Genomic DNA, 26577 nt, shown 5'->3' with positions numbered 1-26577 from the left:
TTTAACTTAAAACATTTTTTTTGAATTTTGTAATTTTTTTTAATTTTTTTTAATTTTTTTTAATTTTTTTTAATTTTTTTAATTTTTTTTTAATTTTTGTTAACATTTTTTAAAAAAATTAAATTTTAAATTTTTTTTTTAAAAAATTTAAAAAATTTAATTTTTTTTAAATTCTTTAAATATTTTTAACTTTTTTAAACTTTTTTTATGAGTGAGGTCATGAATTTTTGAAAAGGTTTGTGTGTTATGGAAATGAGACTCTGATGAGTCAAGCTTTTGCCTAATCAGTTTTGGTGAAGTAACAAATAGTGGGGGGAATGTAAGCGTTTATGTGGGTGTTTACCCTAACCCTAACCCTAACCCTAACCCTAACCCTAACCCTAAAAAAAATGTTAATTGTTCAAATTGTTTAAAAAAATTAAAAACATTTAAAATTGTTTTAAATTGTTTTAAAAAATTAAAAAAAGTAAAAAAAGTAAAAAAAATTTACAAATAAAAAAAAATAAAAAAATGTAAAAACATTTTTTTTAAATTTAAAACATTTTAAAATCATTTTTTACCTTGAAAAAAAAATTTTACCTTGAAAATTTTTTTGTACCTTGAAAATCATTTTTTACCTTGAAAAAAAAATTTTACCTTGAAAAAAAAATTTTACCTTGAAAATTTTTTTGTACCTTGAAAATCATTTTTTACCTTGAAAAAAAAAATTTACCTTGAAAAATTTTTTTTACCTTGAAAATCATGTTTTAACTTAAAACATTTTTTTAAAATTTTGTAATTTTTTAAAAATTTTTGTAATTTTTTAAAAAAAAATTTAATTTTTTTTTAATTTTTTAAAAAAAATTTAATTTATTTTTTATTTTTTTTAAATTCTTTAAATATTTTTAACTTTTTTTATGAGTGAGGTCATGAATTTTTGAAAAGGTTTGTGTGTTATGGAAATGAGACTCTGATGAGTCAAGCTTTTGCCTAATCAGTTTTGGTGAAGTAACAAATAGTGGGGGGAATGTAAGCGTTTATGTGGGTGTTTACCCTAACCCTAACCCTAACCCTAACCCTAACCCTAAAAAAAATGTTAATTGTTAAAATTGTATAAAAAAATTAAAAACATCTAAAATTGTTTTAAATTGTTTTAAAAAATTAAAAAAAGTAAAAAAAGTAAAAAAAAATTATAAATAAAAAAAAATAAAAAAATGTAAAAACATTTTTTAAAAATTAAAAACATTTTAAAATCATTTTTTACCTTGAAAAAAAAATTTTACCTTGAAAATTTTTTTGTACCTTGAAAATCATTTTTTACCTTGAAAAAAAAATTTTACCTTGAAAAAAAAATTTTACCTTGAAAATTTTTTTGTACCTTGAAAATCATTTTTTACCTTGAAAAAAAAAATTTACCTTGAAAAAAATTTTTTACCTTGAAAATCATGTTTTAACTTAAAACATTTTTTTTTAATTTTGTAATTTTTTTAAATTTTTTAAAAAATTTTTAAAATTTTTGTAAACATTTTTTTAAAAAATTTAATTTTTAAATTTTTTTTAAAAATTTTAAAAAAATTTAATTTTTTTTTAAAATGTTTTAAATTCTTTCAATATTTTTAACTTTTTTAAACTTTTTTTATGAGTGAGGTCATGAATTTTTGAAAAGGTTTGTGTGTTATGGAAATGAGACTCTGATGAGTCAAGCTTTTGCCTAATCAGTTTTGGTGAAGTAACAAATAGTGGGGGGAATGTAAGCGTTTATGTGGGTGTTTACCCTAACCCTAACCCTAACCCTAACCCTAAAAAAAATGTTAATTGTTCAAATTGTTTAAAAAAATTAAAAACATTTAAAATTGTTTTAAATTGTTTTAAAAAAATTTAAAAAGTAAAAAAAGTAAAAAAAATTTACAAATAAAAAAAAATAAAAAAATGTAAAAACATTTTTTTTAAATTTAAAACATTTTAAAATCATTTTTTACCTTGAAAAAAAAATTTTACCTTGAAAATTTTTTTGTACCTTGAAAATCATTTTTTACCTTGAAAAAAAAATTTTACCTTGAAAAAAAAATGTTACCTTGAAAATTTTTTTGTACCTTGAAAATCATTTTTTACCTTGAAAAAAAAAATTTACCTTGAAAAAAATTTTTTACCTTGAAAATCATGTTTTAACTTAAAACATTTTTTTTTAATTTTGTAATTTTTTTAATTTTTTTTAAATTTTTTTTAAATTTTTGTAAACATTTTTTTAAAAAATTTAATTTTTTATTTTTTTTTAAAATTTTTAAAAAAATTTAATTTTTTTTTTAAATGTTTTAAATTCTTTCAATATTTTTAACTTTTTTAAACTTTTTTTATGAGTGAGGTCATGAATTTTTGAAAAGGTTTGTGTGTTATGGAAATGAGACTCTGATGAGTCAAGCTTTTGCCTAATCAGTTTTGGTGAAGTAACAAATAGTGGGGGGAATGTAAGCGTTTATGTGGGTGTTTACCCTAACCCTAACCCTAACCCTAACCCTAACCCTAAAAAAAATGTTAATTGTTCAAATTGTTTAAAAAAATTAAAAACATTTAAAATTGTTTTAAATTGTTTTAAAAAATTAAAAAAAGTAAAAAAAGTAAAAAAAATTTACAAATAAAAAAAAATAAAAAAATGTAAAAACATTTTTTTAAAATTTAAAACATTTTAAAATCATTTTTTACCTTGAAAAAAATTTTTTACCTTGAACATTTTTTTGTACCTTGAAAATCATTTTTTACCTTGAAAAAAAAATTTTACCTTGAAAAAAAAATTTTACCTTGAAAATTTTTTTGTACCTTGAAAATCATTTTTTACCTTGAAAAAAAAAATTTACCTTGAAAAAATTTTTTTACCTTGAAAATCATGTTTTAACTTAAAACATTTTTTTAAAATTTTGTAATTTTTTTACATTTTTTTTAATTTTTTTTTAATTTTTTAAAAAAAATTTTATTTATTTTTTATTTTTTTTAAATTCTTTAAATATTTTTAACTTTTTTTATGAGTGAGGTCATGAATTTTTGAAAAGGTTTGTGTGTTATGGAAATGAGACTCTGATGAGTCAAGCTTTTGCCTAATCAGTTTTGGTGAAGTAACAAATAGTGGGGGGAATGTAAGCGTTTATGTGGGTGTTTACCCTAACCCTAACCCTAACCCTAACCCTAACCCTAAAAAAAATGTTAATTGTTAAAATTGTATAAAAAAATTAAAAACATCTAAAATTGTTTTAAATTGTTTTAAAAAATTAAAAAAAGTAAAAAAAGTAAAAAAAAAATTATAAATTAAAAAAAATTAAAAAATGTAAAAACATTTTTTAAAAATTAAAAACATTTTAAAATCATTTTTTACCTTGAAAAAAAAATTTTACCTTGAAAATTTTTTTGTACCTTGAAAATCATTTTTTACCTTGAAAAAAAAATTTTACCTTGAAAAAAAAATTTTACCTTGAAAATTTTTTTGTACCTTGAAAATTATTTTTTACCTTGAAAAAAAAATTTACCTTGAAAAATTTTTTTTACCTTGAAAATCATGTTTTAACTTAAAACATTTTTTTTAAATTTTGTAATTTTTTTTAATTTTTTTAATTTTTTTAAAAAATTTTGTAAACATATTTAAAAAAAATTAAATTTTGAATTTTTTTTTAAAAATTTTTAAAATTTTTAATTTTTTTAAAATTTCTTTTAAATTCTTTAAATATTTTTAACTTTTTTTAACTTTTTTTATGAGTGAGGTCATGAATTTTTGAAAAGGTTTGTGTGTTATGGAAATGAGACTCTGATGAGTCAAGCTTTTGCCTAATCAGTTTTGGTGAAGTAACAAATAGTGGGGGGAATGTAAGCGTTTATGTGGGTGTTTAATTTATGCATCCTACATTTAAAGGGTAGTTTTTCATTTATGCTGCATTTTGCCAGAAGCTAGTATTACTTTATACACTTAAAAATCACTATGCTCACCAACAGTAATTATTTAAAAAAGTACCGTATTTTTCGAACTATAAGTGGCAGTTTTTTTCATGGTGCGACTTATACTCAGGAGCGACTTATGTGTGAAATGATGAACACATTATAATATTATTGATGTCATTCACGTAAGAGACTAGACGTATAAGATTTCATGGGATTTAGCGATTAGGAGTGACAGATTGTTTGGTAAACGTATAGCATGTTCTATATGTTATAGTTATTTGAATGACTCTTACCATAATATGTCACGTTAACATACCAGTTGCTTATTTATGCCTCATATAACGTACACTTATTCAGCCTGTTGTTCACTATTCTTTATTTATTTTAAATTGCCTTTCAAATGTCGATTCTTGCTGTTGGCTTTTATCAAATAAATTTCCCCAAAAAATGCGACTTATACTCCAGTGCGACTTATATATGTTTTTTTCCTTCTTTATTTTGCATTTTCGGCCGGTGCGACTTATACTCCGGAGCGACTTATACAGTACTCCGAAAAATACGGTAGACACTTATATCATGTGTTGCCTTCATTATAACACTTATATAAGGTTTTTAATTTTTTGCGGCTCCAGACTAATTTTTTATTTATTTTTTTTCGGTCTAATATGGCTCTTTCAACATGCCTTAAAGGCCTACTGAAAGCCACTACTACCGACCACACAGTCTGATAGTTTATATATCAATGATGAAATCTTAACATTGCAACACATGCCAATACGCTTACTAAAGTGCAATTTTAAATTTCGCGCAACATATCCTGCTGAAAACGTCTCGGTATGATGACGTCAGCGCGTGACGTCACGGATTGTAGAGTTCATTTTGGGACAGCATGGTGGCCAGCTATTAAGTCGTCTGTTTTCATCGCAAAATTCCACAGTATTCTGGACATCTGTGTTGGTGAATCTTTTGCAATTTGTTCAATGAACAATGGAGACGGCAAAGAAGAAAGCTGTGGGTGGGAAGCGGTGTATTGCGGCAGGTGTTGTGCCGGATGACGCACCCCCCGCCGTAGAATGCACCCCCTGACTGTTGTGCCGGATAACACAGCCGGTGTTTCATTGTTTACATTCCCGAAAGATGACAGTCAAGCTTTACCATTGGCCTGTAGAGAACTGGGACAACAGAGACTCTTACCAGGAGGACTTTGAGTTGGATACGCAGACGCGGTACCGTGAGTACGCTTCCAAACATTTGATCGCTTGCCCGTACGTGCGTGCCGCTATGTGCATGTCACGTACGTAACTTTGGGGACTTTGGGGAAATATATGTGCTGTATGAACTTTGGGGAGGTGAACGGTACTTTGGGCTGTGGGATTGAGTGTGTTGTGCAGGTGTTTGAGTTGTATTGGCGGGTTATATGGACGGTGTTTGTTATGCGGGATTAATTTGTGGCATATTAAATATAAGCCCTCCCGGTAAGGTCTATTCAGGTGTACTGGAGAGGAGGCTACGCCGGATAGTCGAACCTCGGATTCAGGAGGAACAGTGTGGTTTTCGTCCTGGTCGTGGAACTGTGGACCAGCTCTATACTCTCGGCAGGGTCCTTGAGGGTGCATGGGAGTTTGCCCAACCAGTCTACATGTGCTTTGTGGACTTGGAGAAGGCATTCGACCGTGTACCCCGGGAAGTCCTGTGGGGAGTGCTCAGAGAGTATGGGGTAACGGACTGTCTTATTGTGGCAGTTTGCTCCCTGTATGATCAGTGCCAGAGCTTGGTCCGCATTGCCGGCAGTAAGTCGGACACGTTTCCAGTGAGGGTTGGACTCCGCCAAGGCTGCCCTTTGTCACCCATTCTGTTCATAACCTTTATGGACAGAATTTCTAGGCGCAGTCAGGGCGTTGAGGGGATCTGGTTTGGTGGCTGCAGGATTAGGTCTCTGCTATTTGCAGATGATGTGGTCCTGATGGCTTCCTCCGGTCAAGATCTTCAGCTCTCACTGGATCGGTTCGCAGCCGAGTGTGAAGCGACTGGGATGGGAATCAGCACCTTTAAGTCCGAGTCCATGGTTCTCTCCCGGAAAAGGGTGGAGTGCCATCTCTGGGTTGGGGAGGAGATCTTGCCCCAAGTGGAGGAGTTCAAGTACCTCGGAGTCTCGTTCACGAGTGGGGGAAGAGTGGATCGTGAAATCGACAGGCGGATCGGTGCGGCGTCTTCAGTAATGCGGACGCTGTATCGATCCGTTGTGGTGAAGAAGGAGCTGAGCCGGAAGGCAAAGCTCTCGATTTACCGGTCGATCTGCGTTCCCATCCTCACCTATGGTCATGAGCTTTGTGTCATGACCGAAAGGACAAGATCACGGGTACAAGCGGCCCAAATGAGTTTCCTCCGCCGAGTGGCGGGGCTCTCCCTTAGAGATAGGGTGAGAAGCTCTGTCATCCGGGGGGAGCTCAAAGTAAAGCCGCTGCTCCTCCACATCGAGGGTAGCCAGATGAGGTGGTTCGGGCATCTGGTCAGGATGCCACCCGAACGCCTCCCTAGGAAGGTGTTTCGGGCACGTCCGACCGGTAGGAGGCCACGGGGAAGACCCAGGACACGTTGGGAAGACTATCTCTCCCAGCTGGCCTGGGAACGCCTCGGGATCCCCCGGGAGGAGCTGGACGAAGTGGCTGGGGAGAGGGAAGTCTGGGCTTCCCTGCTTAAGCTGCTGCCCCCGCGACCCGACCTCGGATAAGCGGAAGAAGATGGATGGATGGATGGATGGATTAAATATAAGCCTGGTTGTGTTGTGGCTAATAGAGTATACCGTATTTTCCGCACCATTAGCCGCACCTAAAGACCACAAATTTACTCAAAAGCTGACAGTGCGGCTTTTAACCCGGTGCGCTTTATATATGGATAAATATTAAGATTCATTTTCATAAAGTTTCGATCTCGCAACTTAGGTAAACAGCCGCCATCTTTTTTCCCGGTAGAACAGGAAGCGCTTCTTCTTCCACGCAAGCAACCGCTAAGGTAAGCACCCGCCCCCATAGAAGAGGAAGCGCTTCTTCTTCTACTGTAAGCAACCACCCGCCCCCGGAAGAAGAAGAAGCGCGCGGATATTACGTTTCATTTCCTTTGTGTGTTTACATCTGTAAAGACCAGACTACAAAATGGCTCCTACTAAGCGACACGCGTATAACGCAGAATTTAAACTTAAGGCAATAAGTCATGCCGAAGAACACGGAAATAGAGCAGCAGCAAGAGAATATAACATAAATGAATCAATGGTGCGTAGGTGGAGGAAGCAAGAAGATGACCTGCGCCAGGTAAAGAAGACAAAACAGAGTTTCCGAGGGAACAAAGCAAGATGGCAACTGTTGGAGGACAAACTCGAACAGTGGGTTGTTGAGCAGAGAGCAGCAAGCAGAAGTGTCAGCACCATCACTATTCGAATGAAGGCAACAACGCTAGCAAGCGAACTTCACCTGGATGATTTTAAAGGTGGTGCTTCTTGGTGTTTCCGGTTCATGAAAAGACGCAATCTCTCCATCCGCACACGGACCACTATTTCACAGCAACTGCCTAACGACTTTAAAGAAAAGCTGGCTACTTTCCGTGCATATTGTAAAAACAAGATAGCTGAAAAAAAGATCCGGCCAGAGCACATTATCAACATGGACGAGGTTCCACTGACTTTTGATATTCCTGTGAACCGCACTGTTGATACAACGGGAGCACGTACGGTGAATATTCGCACCACAGGGAATGAGAAGTCGTCCTTCACTGTGGTTCTAGCTTGCCATGCTAATGGCCAGAAACTTCCACCCATGGTGATATTCAAAAGGAAGACCTTGCCAAAAGAGACCTTTCCAGCCGGCGTCATCATAAAAGCTAACTCGAAGGGATGGATGGATGAAGAAAAGATGAGCGAGTGGTTAAGGGAAGTTTACGCGAAGAGGCCGGGTGGCTTTTTTCACACAGCTCTGTCCATGTTGATATACGACTCCATGCGCGCCCACATCACAGATGGTGTCAAAAAACAAGTGAAGCACACAAATACAACACTCGCCGTCATTCCGGGTGGATTAACCAAAGAACTCCAACCGCTGGATATTGGTGTCAACAGGGCATTTAAAGCACGACTGCGGACGGCGTGGGAACAATGGATGAACGAAGGCGAACACACCTTCACTAAGACAGGCAGACAGCGCCGGACGACATACGCCAACATTTGCCAGTGGATCGTAAATGCCTGGGCAGATATTTCGGTCACAACTGTGGTCCGAGCTTTCCGGAAGGCAGGATTCACAGAACTGCTGAACAGTGACACTGACTCCGATGACTTCGACGAGACGGAACCGGCCATTTTGGATCCCACATTTGCCCAACTTTTCAATTCGGACACCGAAGACGAAGAATTCGAAGGATTTATGAATGAAGAATAACTTCAGAAAGTGAGCGCTATGTTTATTTTGTGTGTTGTGACATTAACGTTCGAGCAACATTATGTTGCTATTGCTCTACACTATTTTGAATTTTACTATGTTTGTGATTGCACATTTGCGTACATTTTGGGACAGAGTTGTTAGAACGCTGGTTTTCAATATATTATTAAAGTTTGACTGACCTATCTGACTGTTTTTTTGACATTCCCTTTAGCGCAGCGTAGGCGCGGCTTATAGTCCGGGGCGGCTTATTGGTGGACAAAGTTATGAAATATGCCATTCATTGAAGGTGCAGCTAATAATCCGGTGCGCCTTATAGTGCGGAAAATACGGTATATATGTCTTGTCTTTATTTACTGTTTTAGTCATTCCCAGCTGAATATCAGGTCCCACAGCATCTTCCCTATCTGAATCGCTCCCACTGCCCTCTAGTCCTTCACTCTCACTTTCCTCATCCACAAATCTTTCATCCTCGCTCAAATTAATGAGGAAATCGTCACTTTCTCGGTCCGAATCGCTCTCGCCGCCGGTGGCCATGATTGTAAACAACGTGCAGATGTGAGGAGCTCCACAACCTGTGACGTCACGCTACTCGTCCGCTACTTCCGGTACAGGCATGGCTTTTTTTTATCAAGTTGCGAACTTTATCGTCGATGTTCTCTACTAAATCCTTTCAGCAAAATTATGGCAATATCGCGAAATGATCAAGTATGACACATAGAATGGACCCGCTATCCCCGTTTGAATAAGAAAATCGCATTTCAGTAGGCCTTTAACCAAAACGAAGCGTACAAGCAGAGTTTGAACACCCCGAATATGCGATGCAAATCCACAAAAATGACAACCTAAAGATGAACAAGAGAGGGAATCATTAGCTGGAGAGAAAAAAAAAAAAGAATTCCAGTACAGCCATTGTGGCGCCTTCTTACATCTGTGGTCAGGCTGTGCTTTCACCACTACAAAACAAAAATCAACTGCGTGTGTGTGTGTGTGTGTGTATGTGTGCGCATTGTCATTCCAGTGTAATCACAACATAGAGGCTAAATGTGCGTAAACGTAAAGGCTTTATTTGGCACACATGCAGGACTAAATGGATTATATGCATGGATTTCTAACTAACTAACTGGAGCAAAGGATAATAACAGGAAACAGGTGTAACGTGCGGCGCTGCGCTTTCATTGACATTGTGTGTGCGTTGCATGTGTCAGGGTCAAACCTGGAGCTTCATCTCGGTCTCGGCCTTCTCGGAGCTGAGCTTCACCTGCCTCCTGAACTGCTCCAGTGCAACGTGGGCCTGTTGGAGCTGCACCCGGTGGCTCTCCCGGGTTCTGTCCAGCTGCTTTTCCAGGTCTCTGTCGGGCCAAAGATGGACAGAGGTCAATATATAGAGGTTCAGAAACAAACAGACTGGTGAACAGCAATTTGACTGGAAATGTATTCCAAAGCAAGTCCATGAAACTTACTTTTGTATAATTAAGTTGGTGATAACTTGAAGATGCAACACAATTAGGTTTAATAAACATGAAAAAGGCAGCTAATTATTTACACTGGACCTAATTAAATGTGTTTAATAGATTGGTAAAACTTGGTAAAGTTAAGGTTGTGACAAGATGGAACAAAATTAAGTTATTCAAAAAAATGTCCACAAATTAATGTGGACAAAAATGAAAGACAGCAAATGAATTACACCACACCTGTGCAACTTTAAATCAAATCAAATCAACTTTATTTATAAAACATTGTCACAACATTTTCTAATCAATGTTTAAAAGTTTTGATAACTTTGTTTTTTTAATTTGATACAACGTTGTATAATTAAGTTGGTGATAACTTGAACGTGCAACAAAATGAGGTTTAATAAACATGAAAAAGGCAGCTAATTAATTACACCGGACATAATTATGTGTGTTCTATAGATTGGTAAAACATGGTATAGTTAAGGTTTTGGTATAGTTAAGGTTGTGATAATTTGAAGATGCAACAAAATTAGGTTTAATAAACATGAAAAAGGCAGCTAATTAATTACACCAGACCTAATTAAAATGTGTTTAATAGATTGGTAAAACTTGGTATACCGGTAGTTAAGGTTGTGACAAGATGCAACAAAATTAAGTAAAATATTCAAAAAAAATGTCCAAAAAATAAGGTGGACAAAAATGAAAGACAGCAAATTAATTACACCACATCTATGCAACTTTTAAAAAATTGTCGCAACATTTTCTAATCACTGTTTAAAAGTTTTGATAACTTTGTTTTTTTTATTTGATACAACTTTGTATAATTAAGTTGGTGATAACTTGAACATGCAACAAAATTAGGTTTAATAAACATGAAAAAGGCAGCTATTTATTTACACCAAACCTAATTAAATGTGTTTAATAGATTGGTAAAACTTGGTATGGTTAAGGTTGTGACAAGATGCAACAAAATTAAGTAAAATATTCAAAAAAAAATTCCAAAAATTTAAGTGGACAAAAATGAAAGACAGCAAATGAATTACACCACACCTATGCAACTTTAAAAAATTGTCGCAACATTTTCTAATCAATGTTTAAAAGTTTTGATATTTTTGGTTTTTTTATTTGATACAACGTTGTATAATTAAGTTGGTGATAACTTGAACATGCAACAAAATGAGGTTTAATAAACATGAAAAAAGCAGCTAATTAATTACACCGGACATAATTAAGTGTGTTCTATAGATTGGTAAAACTTGGTATAGTTAAGGTTTTGGTATAGTTAAGGTTGTGATAATTTGAAGATGCAACAAAATGAGGTTTAATAAACATGAAAAAGGCAGCTAATTATTTACACCAGACCTAATTAAAATGTATTTAATATATTGGTAAAACTTGGTATAGTTAAGGTTGTGACAAGATGCAACAAAATTAAGTAAAATATTCAAGAAAATGTCCAAAAAATAAGGTGGACAAAAATGAAAGACAGCAAATGAATTACACCACACCTATGCAACTTTAAAACATTGTCGCAACATTTTCTAATCAATGTTTAAAAGTTTTGATAACTTTGTTTTTTTTTATTTGATACAACTTTGTATAATTAAGTTGGTGATAACTTGAAGATGCAACAAAATGAGGTTTAATAAACATGAAAAAGGCAGCTAATTAATTACACCGGACATAATTAAGTGTGTTCTATAGATTGGTAAAACTTGGTATAGTTAAGGTTTTTGGTATAGTTAAGGTTGTGATAACTTAAAGATGCAACACAATTAGGTTTAATAAACATGAAAAAGGCAGCTAAATATTTAGACCAGACCTAATTAAAATGTGTTTAATATATTGGTAAAACTTGGTATAGTTAAGGTTGTGACAAGATGCAACAAAATTAAGTAAAATATTCAAAGAAATGTCCAAAAAATAAGGTGGACAAAAATGAAAGACAGCAAATGAATTACACCACACCTATGCGACTTTAAAAAACGGTCGCAACATTTTCTAATCACTGTTTAAAAGTTTTGATAACTTTGTTTTTTTTATTTGATACAACGTTGTATAATTAAGTTGGTGATAAATTGAAGATGCAACAAAATTATGTTTAATAAACATGAAAAAGGCAGCTAATTATTTACACCAGACCTAATTAAAATGTGTTTAATAGATTGGTAAAACTTGGTATAGTTAAGGTTGTGACAAGATGGAACAAAATTAAGTTATTCAAAAAAATGTCCACAAATTAATGTGGACAAAAATGTGATAACTTGAACATGCAACAAAATGAGGTTTAATAAACATGAAAAAGGCAGCTAATTAATTACACTGGACATAATTAAGTGTGTTCTTAAGTTTGGTAAAACTTGGTATAGTTAAGGTTTTAGTACAGTTAAGGTTGTGATAACTTGAAGATGCAACAAAATGAGGTTTAATAAACAGGAAAAAGGCAGCTAATTAATTACACCAGACCTAATTAAAATGTGTTTAATAGATTGGTAAAACTTGGTATAGTTAAAGTTGTGACAAGATGCAACAAAATTAAGTAAAATATTCAAAAAAATGTCCAAAAAATAAGGTGGACAAAAATGAAAGACAGCAAATGAATTACACCACATCTATGCAACTTTTAAAAAATTGTCGCAACATTTTCTAATCACTGTTTAAAAGTTTTGATAACTTTGTTTTTTTTTATTTGATACAACTTTGTATAATTAAGTTGGTGATAACTTGAACATGCAACAAAATGAGGTTTAATAAACATGAAAAAAGTAGCTAATTAATTACACTGGACATAATTAAAATGTGTTTAATAGATTTGTAAAACTTTGTATAGTTAAGGTTGTGACAAGATGCAACAAAATTAAGTAAAATATTTTTTTTTAAATGTCTAAAAATGAAGGCGGACAAAAATGAAAGACAGCAAATTAATTACACCACACCTGTGCAACTTTAAACAATTGTCACAACATTTTCTAATCAATGTTTAAAAGTTTTGATAACTTTGTTTTTTTTTATTTGAGACAACTTTGTATCATTAAGTTGGTGATAACTTGAACATGCAACAAAATTAGGTTTAATAAACATGAAAAAGGCAGCTAATTAATTACACCGGACATAATTAAGTGTGCTCTATAGATTGGTAAAACTTGGTATAGTTAATGTTTTGGTATAGTTAAGGTTGTGATAACTTGAAGATGCAACAAAATTATGTTTAATAAACATGAAAAAGGAAGCTAATTATTTACACCAGACCTAATTACATTGTGTTTAATAGATTGGTAAAACTTGGTATAGTTAAGGTTGTGACAAGGTGCAACAAAATTAAGTAAAATATTCAAAAAAAATTCCAAAAAATAAGGTGGACAAAAATGAAAGACAGCAAATGAATTACACTACACCTGTGCAACTTTAAAAAATTGGCGCAACATTTTCTAATCAATGTTTAAAAGTTGTGATATTTTTTTTATTTTTTATTTGATACAACGTTGTATAATTAAGTTGGTGATAACTTGAAGATGCAACAAAATTAGGTTTAATAAACATGAAAAAGGCAGCTAATTAATTACGCCGGACATAATTAAGTGTGTTCTTAAGTTTGGTAAAACTTGGTATAGTTAAGGTTTTGGTATAGTTAAGGTTGTGATAATTTGAAGATGCAACAAAATTAGGTTTAATAAATATGAAAAAGGCAGCTAATTATTTACACCAGACCTAATTAAATGTGTTTAATAGATTGGTAAAACTTGGTATAGTTAAGGTTGTGACAAGATGGAACAAAATTAAGTTATTCAAAAAAATGTCCACAAATGAATGTGGACAAAAATGTGATAACTTGAACATGCAACAAAATGAGGTTTAATAAACATGAAAAAGGCAGCTAATTAATTACACCGGACATAATTAAGTGTGTTCTTAAGTGTGGTAAAACTTGGTATAGTTAAGGTTTTGGTATAGTTAAGGTTGTGATAATTTGAAGATGCAACAAAATGAGGTTTAATAAACATGAAAAAGGCAGCTAATTATTTACACCAGACCTAATTAAAATGTGTTTAATAGATTGGTAAAACTTGGTATAGTTAAAGTTGTGACAAGATGCAACAAAATTAAGTAAAATATTCAAAAAAATGTCCAAAAAATAAGGTGGACAAAAATGAAAGACAGCAAATGAATTACACCACATCTATGCAACTTTAAAAAAATTGTCGCAACATTTTCTAATCACTGTTTAAAAGTTTGGATAACTTTGTTTTTTTTATTTGATACAACTTTGTATAATTAAGTTGGTGATAACTTGAAGATGCAACAAAATGAAGTTTAATAAACATGAAAAAGGCAGCTAATTATTTAGACCAGACCTAACTAAATGTGTTTAATAGATTGGTAAAACTTGGTATGGTTAAGGTTGTGACAAGATGCAACAAAATTAAGTAAAATATTCAAAAAAAATTCAAAAAATTAATGTGGACAAAAATGAAAGACAGCAAATGAATTACACCACACCTGTGCAACTTTAAAACATTGTCGCAACATTTTCTAATCAATGTTTAAAAGTTTTGATATTTTTTTATTTTTTTATTTGATACAACGTTGTATAATTAAGTTGGTGATAACTTGAACATGCAACAAAATGAGGTTTAATAAACATGAAAAAGGTAGCTAATTAATTACACTGGACATAATTAAGTGTGTTCTTATGTTTGGTAAAACTTGGTATAGTTAAGGTTTTGGTATAGTTAATGATGAACACATTAGCGTAAAATATCAACTAATATTATTGATCTCATTCACGTATCATGTTTTAACTTAAAACATTTATTTTTTATTTTTTTTAAGTTGTTTTAATTTTTTTTTAAATTTTTGTAAACATTTTTTTAAAAATTCAAATTTTTCAAATTTTTTCAAATTTAAAAAAAAAAATTTAATTAAAAAATTTTTTTTTATTTTTTTTTAATTTTTTAAATATTTTTAACTTTTTTTTAAATTTTTTTAACTTTTTTTTAACTTTTAAAAAAAAAAATTACCGTATTTTCCGCACTATAAGCCGCACCTAAAAACCACAAATTTTCACAAAAGCTGACAGTGCGGCTTATAACCCGGTGCGCCTTATATATGGATTAATATAAATATTTATTTTCATAAAGTTTCGGTCTCGCAACTACGGTAAACAGCCGCCATCTTTTTTCCCCGTAGAAGAGGAAGCGCTTCTTCTTCTATGGTAAGCAACTGCCAAGGTAAGCACCCGCCCCCGTAGAAGAGGAAGCGCTTCTTCTTCTACGGTAAGCAACCACCCGTCCCCGTAGAAGAAGAAGCGCGCGGGTATTACGTTTCATTTCCTTTGTGTGTTCCATGTTGATATACGACTCCATGCGCGCCCACATCACAGATGGTGTCAAAAAACAAGTGAAGCACACAAATACAACACTCGCCGTCATTCCGGATGGATTAACCAAAGAACTCCAACCGCTCGATATTGGTGTCAACAAGGCATTTAAAGCACGACTGCGAACGGCGTGGGAACAATGGATGACCGAAGGCGAACACACCTTCACTAAGACAGGGAGACAGCGCCAACATCTGCCAGTGGATCGTAAATGCCTGGGCGGATATTTCGGTCACAACTGTGGTCCGAGCTTTCCGGAAGGCAATGACTTCGACGAGACGGAGCCGGCCATTTTGGATCCCGTATTCGCCCAACTTTTTAATTCGGACACCGAAGGAGAAGAATTCGAGGGATTTATGAATGAAGAATAACTTCAGAAAGTGAGTGTTATATTTATTTTGTGTGTTGTGACATTAACGTTCGAGCAACATTAAGTTATTGATGTTATTGCTCTGCACTATTTTGAATTTTACTATGTTTGTGATTGCACATTTGCACATTACCGTACATTTTGGGAGTGAACAGAGTTGTTAGAACGCTGGTTTTTAATATATTATTAAAGTTTGACTGACCTATCTGACTGTTTTTTTGACATTCCCTTTAGCGCAGTTAGATGCGGCTTATAACACGGGGCGGCTTATAGGTGGACAAAGTTTTGAAATATGCCATTCATTGAAGGCGCGGCTTATAACCCAGGGCGCCTTATGGTGCGGAAAATACGGTACCCTAACCCTAACCCTAACCCTAAAAAAATGTTAATTGTTAAAATTGTTTTAAAAAATTAAAAACATTTAAAATTGTTTTAAATTGTTTTCAAAAATGAAAAAAATGAAAAAAAAAATTAAAAAAAATTTACAAATTAAAAAAAATGAAAAAAAAAAAAAATGAAAAATTTTTTTTTTTACCTTGAAAAAAAAATGTTACCTTGAACATTTTTTTGTACCTTGAAAATCATTTTTTACCTTGAAATTTTTTTTTTACCTTGAAAAAAAAATTTTACCTTGAAAATTTTTTTGTACCTTGAAAATCATTTTTTACCTTGAAAAAAAAATGTACCTTAAAATTTTTTTTTTACCTTGAAAATCATTTTTTACCTTGAAAATCATGTTTTAACTTAAAACATTATTTTTATTTTATTTTATTTATTTTTTTTTTTTGTAAAAATTTTAAATTTTTGTAAAAATTTTAAAAATTTTAAAAAAATTTAAAAATTTTAAAAAAATTTAAAAATTAAAAAAAAAAAAAAATTAAAAAAAAAAAAAAAAATTAAAAAGAATTAATTGTTTTTAAAAAAAAATTTAAATTTTTTTAAATATTTTTAAATTTTTTAATTTTTTTTTACTTTTTTTATGAGTGAGGTCATGAATTTTTGAAAAGGTTTGTGTGTTATGGAAATGAGACTCTGATGAGTCAAGCTTTTGCCTAATCAGTTTTGGTGAAGTAACAAATAGTGGAGGGAATGTAAGCGTTTATGTGGGTGTTTAATTTATGCATCCTACATTTAAAGGGTAGTTTTTCATTTATGCTGCATTTTTCCAGAAGCTAGTATTACTTTATACACTTAAAAATCACTATGCTCACCAACAGTAATTATTTAAAAAAGTACCGTATTTTTCGAACTATAAGTTTTGGTATAGTTAAGGTTGTGATAACTTGAAGATGCAACAAAATGAGGTTTAATAAATATGAAAAAGGCAGCTAATTATTTACACCAGACATAATTAAATGTGTTTAATAGATTGGTAAAACTTGGTTGTGACAAGATGCAACAAAATTAAGTAAAATATTCAAAAAAAATGTCCAAAAAATAAGGTGGACAAAAATGAAAGACAGCAAATGAATTACACCACATCTATGCAACTTTTAAAAAATTGTCGCAACATTTTCTAATCAATGTTTAAAAGTTTTGATAACTTCGTTTTTTTTTTGATACGACTTTGGATAAGTAAGTTGGTGATAACTTGAACATGCAACAAAATTAGGTTTAATAAACATGAAAAAGGCAGCTAATTAATTACACCGGACATAATTAGGTGTGTTCTATAGATTGGTAAAACTTGGTATAGTTAAGGTTTTGGTATAGTTAAGGTTGTGATAACTTGAAGATGCAACAAAATGAGGTTTAATAAACATGAAAAAGGCAGCTAATTATTTACACCAGACCTAATTAAAATGTGTTTAATATATTGGTAAAACTTGGTATAGTTAAGGTTGTGACAAGATGCAACAAAATTAAGTAAAATATTCAAAAAAATGTCCAAAAAATAAGGTGGACAAAAATGAAAGACAGCAAATGAATTACACCACACCTATGCGACTTTAAAAAACGGTCGCAACATTTTCTAATCAATGTTTAAAAGTTTTGATAACTTTGTTTTTTTTATTTGATACAACGTTGTATAATTAAGTTGGTGATAAATTGAAGATGCAACAAAATTATGTTTAATAAACATGAAAAAGGCAGCTAATTATTTACACCAGACCTAATTAAAATGTGTTTAATAGATTGGTAAAACTTGGTATAGCTAAGGTTGTGACAAGATGGAACAAAATTAAGTTATTCAAAAAAATGTCCACAAATTAATGTGGACAAAAATGTGATAACTTGAACATGCAACAAAATGAGGTTTAATAAACATGAAAAAGGCAGCTAATTAATTACACTGGACATAATTAAGTGTGTTCTTAAGTTTGGTAAAACTTGGTATAGTTAAAGTTTTGGTACAGTTAAGGTTGTGATAACTTGAAGATGCAACAAAATGAGGTTTAATAAACAGGAAAAAGGCAGCTAATTAATTACACCAGACCTAATTAAAATGTGTTTAATAGATTGGTAAAACTTGGTATAGTTAAAGTTGTGACAAGATGCAACAAAATTAAGTAAAATATTCAAAAAAATGTCCAAAAAATAAGGTGGACAAAAATGAAAGACAGCAAATGAATTACACCACATCTATGCAACTTTTAAAAAATTGTCGCAACATTTTCTAATCACTGTTTAAAAGTTTTGATAACTTTGTTTTTTTTTATTTGATACAACTTTGTATAATTAAGTTGGTGATAACTTGAACATGCAACAAAATGAGGTTTAATAAACATGAAAAAAGTAGCTAATTAATTACACTGGACATAATTAAAATGTGTTTAATAGATTGGTAAAACTTTGTATAGTTAAGGTTGTGACAAGATGCAACAAAATTAAGTAAAATATTTTTTTTTAAATGTCCAAAAATGAAGGCGGACAAAAATGAAAGACAGCAAATTAATTACACCACACCTGTGCAACTTTAAACAATTGTCGCAACATTTTCTAATCAATGTTTAAAAGTTTTGATAACTTTGTTTTTTTTTATTTGAGACAACTTTGTATCATTAAGTTGGTGATAACTTGAACATGCAACAAAATTAGGTTTAATAAACATGAAAAAGGCAGCTAATTAATTACACCGGACATAATTAAATGTGCTCTATAGATTGGTAAAACTTGGTATAGTTAATGTTTTGGTATAGTTAAGGTTGTGATAACTTGAAGATGCAACAAAATTATGTTTAATAAACATGAAAAAGGAAGCTAATTATTTACACCAGACCTAATTACATTGTGTTTAATAGATTGGTAAAACTTGGTATAGTTAAGGTTGTGACAAGGTGCAACAAAATTAAGTAAAATATTCAAAAAAAATTCCAAAAAATAAGGTGGACAAAAATGAAAGACAGCAAATGAATTACACCACACCTGTGCAACTTTAAAAAATTGGCGCAACATTTTCTAATCAATGTTTAAAAGTTGTTATATTTTTTTATTTTTTTATTTGATACAACGTTGTATAATTAAGTTGGTGATAACTTGAAGATGCAACAAAATTAGGTTTAATAAACATGAAAAAGGCAGCTAATTAATTACGCCGGACATAATTAAGTGTGTTCTTAAGTTTGGTAAAACTTGGTATAGTTAAGGTTTTGGTATAGTTAAGGTTGTGATAATTTGAAGATGCAACAAAATTAGGTTTAATAAATATGAAAAAGGCAGCTAATTATTTACACCAGACCTAATTAAATGTGTTTAATAGATTGGTAAAACTTGGTATAGTTAAGGTTGTGACAAGATGGAACAAAATTAAGTTATTCAAAAAAATGTCCACAAATGAATGTGGACAAAAATGTGATAACTTGAACATGCAACAAAATGAGGTTTAACAAACATGAAAAAGGCAGCTAATTAATTACACCGGACATAATTAAGTGTGTTCTATAGATTGGTAAAACTTGGTATAGTTAAGGTTTTGGTATAGTTAAGGTTGTGATAACTTAAAGATGCAACAAAATGAGGTTTAATAAATATGAAAAAGGCAGCTAATTAATTACACCAGACCTAATTAAAATGTGTTTAATAGATTGGTAAAACTTGGTATAGTTAAGATTGTGACAAGATGCAACAAAATTAAGTAAAATATTCAAAAAAATGTCCAAAAAATAAGGTGGACAAAAATGAAAGACAGCAAATGAATTCCACCACACCTGTGCAACTATAAACAATTGTAGCAGGTTTCCTAATCAATGTTTAAAAGTTTTGATAACTTAGTGTTTTTTTTGTTTTTTTATACAACTTTGTATAATTAAGTTGGTGATAACTTGAACATGCAACAAAATGAGGTTTAATAAACATGAAAAAGACAGCTAATTAATTACACCGGACATAATTAAGTGTGTTCTATAGATTGGTAAAACTTGGTATAGTTAAGGTTTTGGTATAGTTAAGGTTGTGATAACTTGAAGATGCAACAAAATGAGGTTTAATAAACATGAAAAAGGCAGCTAATTAATTACACCGGACATAATTAAGTGTGTTCTATAGATTGGTAAAACTTGGTATAGTTAAGGTTTTGGTATAGTTAAGGTTGTGATAACTTGAAGATGCAACAAAATGAGGTTTAATAAACATGAAAAAAAGGCAGCTAATTAATTACACCTGTTGTAATTAAATGTTTTTTTCATAAATTGGTAAAACTTGGTATAGTTAAGGTTGTGATAACTTGAAGATGCAACAAAATGAGGTTTAATAAACATGAAAAAGGCAGCTAATTAATTACACCGGACATAATTAAGTGTGTTCTATAGATTGGTAAAACTTGGTATAGTTAAGGTTTTGGTATAGTTAAGGTTGTGATAACTTGAAGATGCAACAAAATGAGGTTTAATAAACATGAAAAAGGCAGCTAATTAATTACACCGGACATAATTAAGTGTGTTCTATAGATTGGTAAAACTTGGTATAGTTAAGGTTTTGGTATAGTTAAGGTTGTGATAACTTGAAGATGCAACAAAATGAGGTTTAATAAACATGAAAAAGGCAGCTAATTAATTACACCGGACATAATTAAGTGTGTTCTATAGATTGGTAAAACTTGGTATAGTTAAGGTTTTGGTATAGTTAAGGTTGTGATAACTTGAAGATGCAACAAAATGAGGTTTAATAAACATGAAAAAAAGGCAGCTAATTAATTACACCTGTTGTAATTAAATGTTTTTTTCATAGATTGGTAAAACTTGGTATAGTTAAGGTTGTGATAACTTGAAGATGCAACAAAATGAGGTTTAATAAACATGAAAAAGGCAGCTAATTAATTACACCGGACATAATTACGTGTGTTCTATAGATTGGTAAAACTTGGTATAGTTAAGGTTTTGGTATAGTTAAGGTTGTGATAACTTGAAGATGCAACAAAATGAGGTTTAATAAACATGAAAAAGGCAGCTAATTAATTACACCGGACATAATTAAGTGTGTTCTATGGATTGGTAAAACTTGGTATAGTTAAGGTTTTGGTATAGTCAAGGTTGTGATAACTTGAAGATGCAACAAAATTGGGTTTAATAAACATGAAAAAAAGGCAGCTAATTAATTACACCTGTTGTAATTAAATGTTTTTTTTATAGATTGGTAAAACTTGGTATAGTTAAGGTTGTGATAAGTTGAAGATGCAACAAACTTAAGTCTGAGCCAAGGATGTCGTTGTGGCTTGTGCAGCCCTTTAAGACATTTGTGATTAAGGGGTATGTAAGTAAACTTTGATTGATTGATTGATTGATTGATATGTCACAAGAATATTTTGTATGTGCAATATTATTAATGCCTGTCTTTACACAATGAACATTGTTTTGTGCTCTGGCAAAATACATTTGTGAGTCTAATTGACAGCATCCGTGGCCCCTGACACCTTGTGTGTGTGTGTGTGTGTGTGTGTGTGTGTGTGTGTGTGTGTGTGTGTGTGTGTGTGTGTGTGTGTGTCTTCTATGCAGATATGGCGCTGCTATTGCAGGCAAATGTCAGGTCATACCGTTGCAAGCTGAGAAGACTGACAGGCATCCGGAGAGCTGTCAGTGCCAAAAGCATGCAGGGGTGGCAATATCCCAAACAACCGTGGCGAGCACCTGTCAAGTCTTCAGCTCGGAGGCTGGAAGGTGTAATTTGTGTAAACTACATTTTGGAGTCCAGCAAGGCAGGCAATGTTTAAGGTTCCATTTTATAGCATTTTCAACAATTTGATATAATCATCACATTATAGTGTATTGGAATCAGGTTGTCCAAAATCTTGCCTTGATGCTGTAGTTTAGACGTTTAGAAGTGCTTTCACTAACCCTATGAACTTTATGTCTGACGTGATAGTGTGGTTAAAAAAACGTCATCTACATTGTAACTCCAAGTAGCTTTTCTTTTTCACAAAAAGTAAAGGTAGTGCAAAGTTTCTACCCACCTCTGCTGATAAACTACTTACTGCGGACTTCATGAGAGTCAACAAACATAATACAACCTCACTTACTGTACAATGTCTGCTGTCACCGGGGAGGCCGACTGACAGGATGTTGATATATTCTCGTTTAGATGACGGATGACATTTTTCGCCAAATTGCATGCCAAAGTTGACCAACTCGTTGGATTATGACCTCTTCCTTCTACTATCAAGGTGAAATGCGAGATTTTTCATCTAGACCAGTGGTTCTTAACCTGGGTTTGATCGAACCCTAAGGGTTCGGTGAGTCGGGCTCAGGGGTCAAGACACACCCGACTCATCGTGTAAACCAGGGGTGCTCACACTTTTTCTGCAGGCGAGCTACTTTTCAATTGATCAAGTCGTGGGGATCTACCTCATTCATATATATCATTTATATTTACTTATTTATGAAATAAATGTTTTTGTTAACAAGTTAAAGGTGTTTAATGATAATGCAAGCATGTTTAACACATAAAGTTAATAGTGTTAATACATTAAAGGTGTTTAATGATAATAAAAGTATGTTTAATACATATAGTTAACATTGTTAACAAGTTAAAGGTGTTTAAAGATAATGCAAGCATGTTTAACACATAGTTAATATTGTTAACAAGTAAAAGGTGTTTAAAGATAATACAAGCATGTTTAACACATATAGTTAATATTGTTAACAAGTTAAAGGTGTTTAAAGATAATGCAAGCATGTTTAACACATATAGTTATTATTGTTAACAAGTTAAAGGTGTTTAAAAATAATACAAGCATGTTTAACACAAATAGTTAATATAGTTAACAACTTAAAGGTGGTTAAAGATAATGCAAGCATGTTTAACACATAGTTATTATTGTTAACAAGTTAAAGGTGTTTAAAGATAATGCAAGCATGTTTAACACAAATAGTTAATATAGTTAACAACTTAAAGGTGGTTAAAGATAAAACAAGCATGTTTAACACATATAGTTAATATTGTTAACAACTTAAAGGTGGTTAAAGATAATACAAGCATGTTTAACACATATAGTTAATATTGTTAACAACAAAGGTGGTTAAAGATAATACAAGCATGTTTAACACATATAGTTAATATTGTTAATAAGTTAAAGGTGTTTAAAGATAATACAAGCATGTTTAACACATATAGTTAATATTGTTAATAAGTTAAAGGTGGTTAAAGATAATACAAGCATGTTTAACACATATAGATTCCTTTCTTTCATGAAGACAAGAATATAAGTTGGTGTATTACCTGATTCTGATGACTTGCATTGATAGGAATCAGACAGTGGTGATGATAACGTCCGCATTTTCGAATGGAGGAGAAAAAAAGTCCTCCTTTCTGTCCAATACCACATGAAAGTGCTTGGTTTTTGGCATCTTATTTGTCCAGCTTCCGTACTCCTTTGTATACACTTTACAAGAAATACATTGTCGGCAAACTCCGTAGCTTGCTAGCTTGTGCACGCCAGCTTTCTGAGACTCTTGTTTTGGTAGCGCAGGCAGGATGAAGCAGAGCTTTTATTGTGCAACTGTGCAGTCGGTCTTTGGAGTTTTGACGACAGGTACGGCGCCAGAGTCTGTTGAAATAAAGTGTTTCTCGCCTTCCAGTCGGTAATTTTAATAAGCTGGCAGCAGCCGGCGTCATCTTAGAAGACCCTCGGGTGCCGTGAATGTCAATCAAGTGACGTCATAGTGAAGATTTATGATCGCTCATTTTTAGGACTATTTTCTTAATGCCTGGCTGGTGATCGACTGACACACCCTCCGAGATCGACCGGTAGATCGCGATCGACGTAATGAGCACCCCTGCTCTAACCCTAACCAAATAACTCTAAATTAAGTCGTTGTTACTTAGAATATGTTCCCCATACTAAAGTGTTACCAAAAACAGATAACTTTGTCTTGAATTAAAAAAAAAAAACATTTTATTTTTCACTAAAGAAGGGTTCGGTGAATGCGCATATGAAACTGCTGGGGTTCTGTACCTCCAACATGACGGATCATGACAGTTTGGTTCTTTTATGAATTTATTATGGGTCTACTGAAAATGTGCTGGGTCAAAAGTATACATACAGCAATGTTAATATTTGCTTACATGTCCCTTGGCAAGTTTACCTGCAATAAGGCGCTTTTGGTAGCCATCCACAAGCTTCTGCTTGAATTTTTGACCACTCCCCTTGACAGAATTGGTGCAGTCCAGCTAAATGTGTTGTTTTTCTGACATGGACTTGTTTCTTCAGCATTGTCCACACGTTTAAGTCAGGACTTTGGGAAGGCCATTCTAAAATCTTCATTCTAGCCTGATTTAGCCATTCCCTGACCACTTTTGAGGTGTGTTTGGGGTCATTGTCCTGTTGGAACACCCAACTGCGCCCAAGACCTAACCTCCGGGCTGATGATTTTAGCTTGTCCTGAAGAATTTAGAGGTAATCCTCCTTTTTCATTGTCCCATTTACTCTCTGTAAAGCACCAGTTCCATTGGCAGCAAAACAGGCCCAGAGCATAATACTACCACCACCATGCTTGACGGTAGGGATGGTGTTCCTGGGATTAAAGGCCTCACCTTTTGTCTTCCAAACATATTGCTGGGTATTGTGGCCAGACAGCTAAATTTTGGTTTCATCTGACATCACATGGACAAAGATAAGACCTTCTGGAGGAAAGTTCTGTCCATGTCAGAAAACCAACACATTTAGCTGAACCTCACCAATTTTGTCAAGTGGAGTGGTCAAAAATTCCAGTAGAAGCTTGTGGATGGCTACTGTCGGAGGCAGATATTTACATATATCCGAATTTAAGTGTTACTTCTTTTATTTCATAATCATATTACAAAACAGCTAGTGTTTTTCTTCCAATTGTGGTCTTTTGGTTGTCTGCAAAAACAGTGTGCTTAACCTTGAATCTTCTGATGTAAGAAAGAGAGATACTCCTTTCTCTTATCTAGCCTTATTCCCAGGTGCGGAGGACAATGGGCATGTGTTTTGGCTGGAGGGACATGTCTGCGAGGGTGGGAGAGAGAGAGACTTAAGAGGGGAGAGGGTTTTTCGGGGGGGGCAGACCATCTTGGCGGCGCGATTGAATGTTCTATGCTGGACTGGTCTCAATGTATATGCAAAGCTTTGCAAATATATTACAAAATACCTATTCTGTCTCTGGTGGGTTTTTCTACTAAGATTTAAGTGTCGTAAAGAGCTTGGGAGCGACTTGTGACTTGAATTCCCTGGGAGGAACAACTGGTCCAAAACGCAACAATTTGGGGGCTCGTCCGGGGTTTGGACCCGGGACCTCTCGCACCCCAAGCGAGAATCATACCCCAAACATTTACAAAACAGCTAGTGTTTTTCTTCCAATTGTGGTCTTTTGGTTGTCTGCAAAAACAGTGTGCTTAATCTTGAATCTTCTGATGTAAGAAAGAGAGATACTCCTTTCTCTTATCTAGCCTTATTCCCAGGTGCGGAGGACAATGGGCAGCATGTGTTTTGGCTGGAGGGACATGTCTGCGAGGGTGGGAAGAGAGAGAGACTTAATAGGGGAGAGGGTTTTTTGGGGTGGCAGACCATCTTGGCGGCGCGATTGAATGTTCTATGCTGGACTGGTCTCAATGTATATATGCAAAGCTTTGCAAATATATTACAAACTACCTATTCTGTCTCTGGTGGTTTTTCTACTCAGATTTAAGTGTCGTAAAGAGCTTGGGAGCCACTTGTGACTTGAATTCCCTGGGAGGAACAACTGGTCCAAAACGCAACAATTTGGGGGCTCGTCCGGGATTTGGACCCGGGACCTCTCGCACCCCAAGCGAGAATCATACCCCAAACATTTACAAAACAGCTAGTGTTTTTCTTCCAATTGTGGTCTTTTGGTTGTCTGCAAAAACTGTGTGCTTAACCTTGAATCTTCTGATGTAAGAAAGAGAGATACTCCTTTCTCTTATCTAGCCTTATTCCCAGGTGCGGAGGACAATGGGCATGTGTTTTGGCTGGAGGGACATGTCTGCGAGGGTGGGAGAGAGAGAGACTTAAGAGGGGAGAGGGTTTTTCGGGGTGGCAGACCATCTTGGCGGCGCGATTGAATGTTCTATGCTGGACTGGTCTCAATGTATATGCAAAGCTTTGCAAATATATTACAAAATACCTATGCTGTCTCTGGTGGTTTTTCTACTCAGATTTAAGTGTCGTAAAGAGCTTGGGAGCGACTTGTGACTTGAATTCCCTGGGAGGAACAACTACAAAAGTACACTTCATTCATTAACGGTGTTACAAAAAAGATCAGTTAGAATAATACATAATGTTGGATATAGAGAACACACAAATCCTTTATTTATTGAATCAAAGATACTGAAATTCTACGACATAGTGAATTTGCAAACAGCTAAAATTATACACAAAGTCAACTATAACCTGCTACCCAAGAATATACAACAATTCTTCTCAAAAAAAGAGGAGAAATATAATCTTAGAGAGAAATGTAATTGAAAACATTTGTATGCACGTACAACACTTAAGACCTTCAGTATATCAGTATGTGGAATTAAATTATGGAATGGATTAAGCAAAGCAATCAAACAATGTACTAATATGATCCACTTCAAGAAACTCTTCAAACTTAAAGTGTTTACAAAGTACAAAGAAGAAGAACCATGATA

The 26577-nt window shown here is 33.0% G+C and overlaps 1 protein-coding gene across 3 annotated transcripts in view; it reads right to left on the bottom strand.

Moving 5' to 3' along the window:
* The window catches only part of cep112 (centrosomal protein 112), a 473259-nt gene that overhangs the window by 257995 nt on the left and 188687 nt on the right, over positions 1 to 26577 (bottom strand). For all 3 annotated transcript variants that reach the window (XM_061974375.1, XM_061974374.2, XM_061974373.2), the window contains one exon: positions 9544 to 9679. In XM_061974375.1, the coding sequence (XP_061830359.1) occupies positions 9544 to 9679 (136 nt within the window). The remainder of the gene's footprint in view (positions 1 to 9543; positions 9680 to 26577) is intronic.

This window comes from Nerophis lumbriciformis, linkage group LG22 (assembly GCF_033978685.3).
Source record: "Nerophis lumbriciformis linkage group LG22, RoL_Nlum_v2.1, whole genome shotgun sequence".
Classification (NCBI taxonomy): domain Eukaryota; kingdom Metazoa; phylum Chordata; class Actinopteri; order Syngnathiformes; family Syngnathidae; genus Nerophis; species Nerophis lumbriciformis.
Note: the sequence above shows the minus strand (reverse complement) of the source record. Positions and strands in the feature narration are given on the sequence as shown.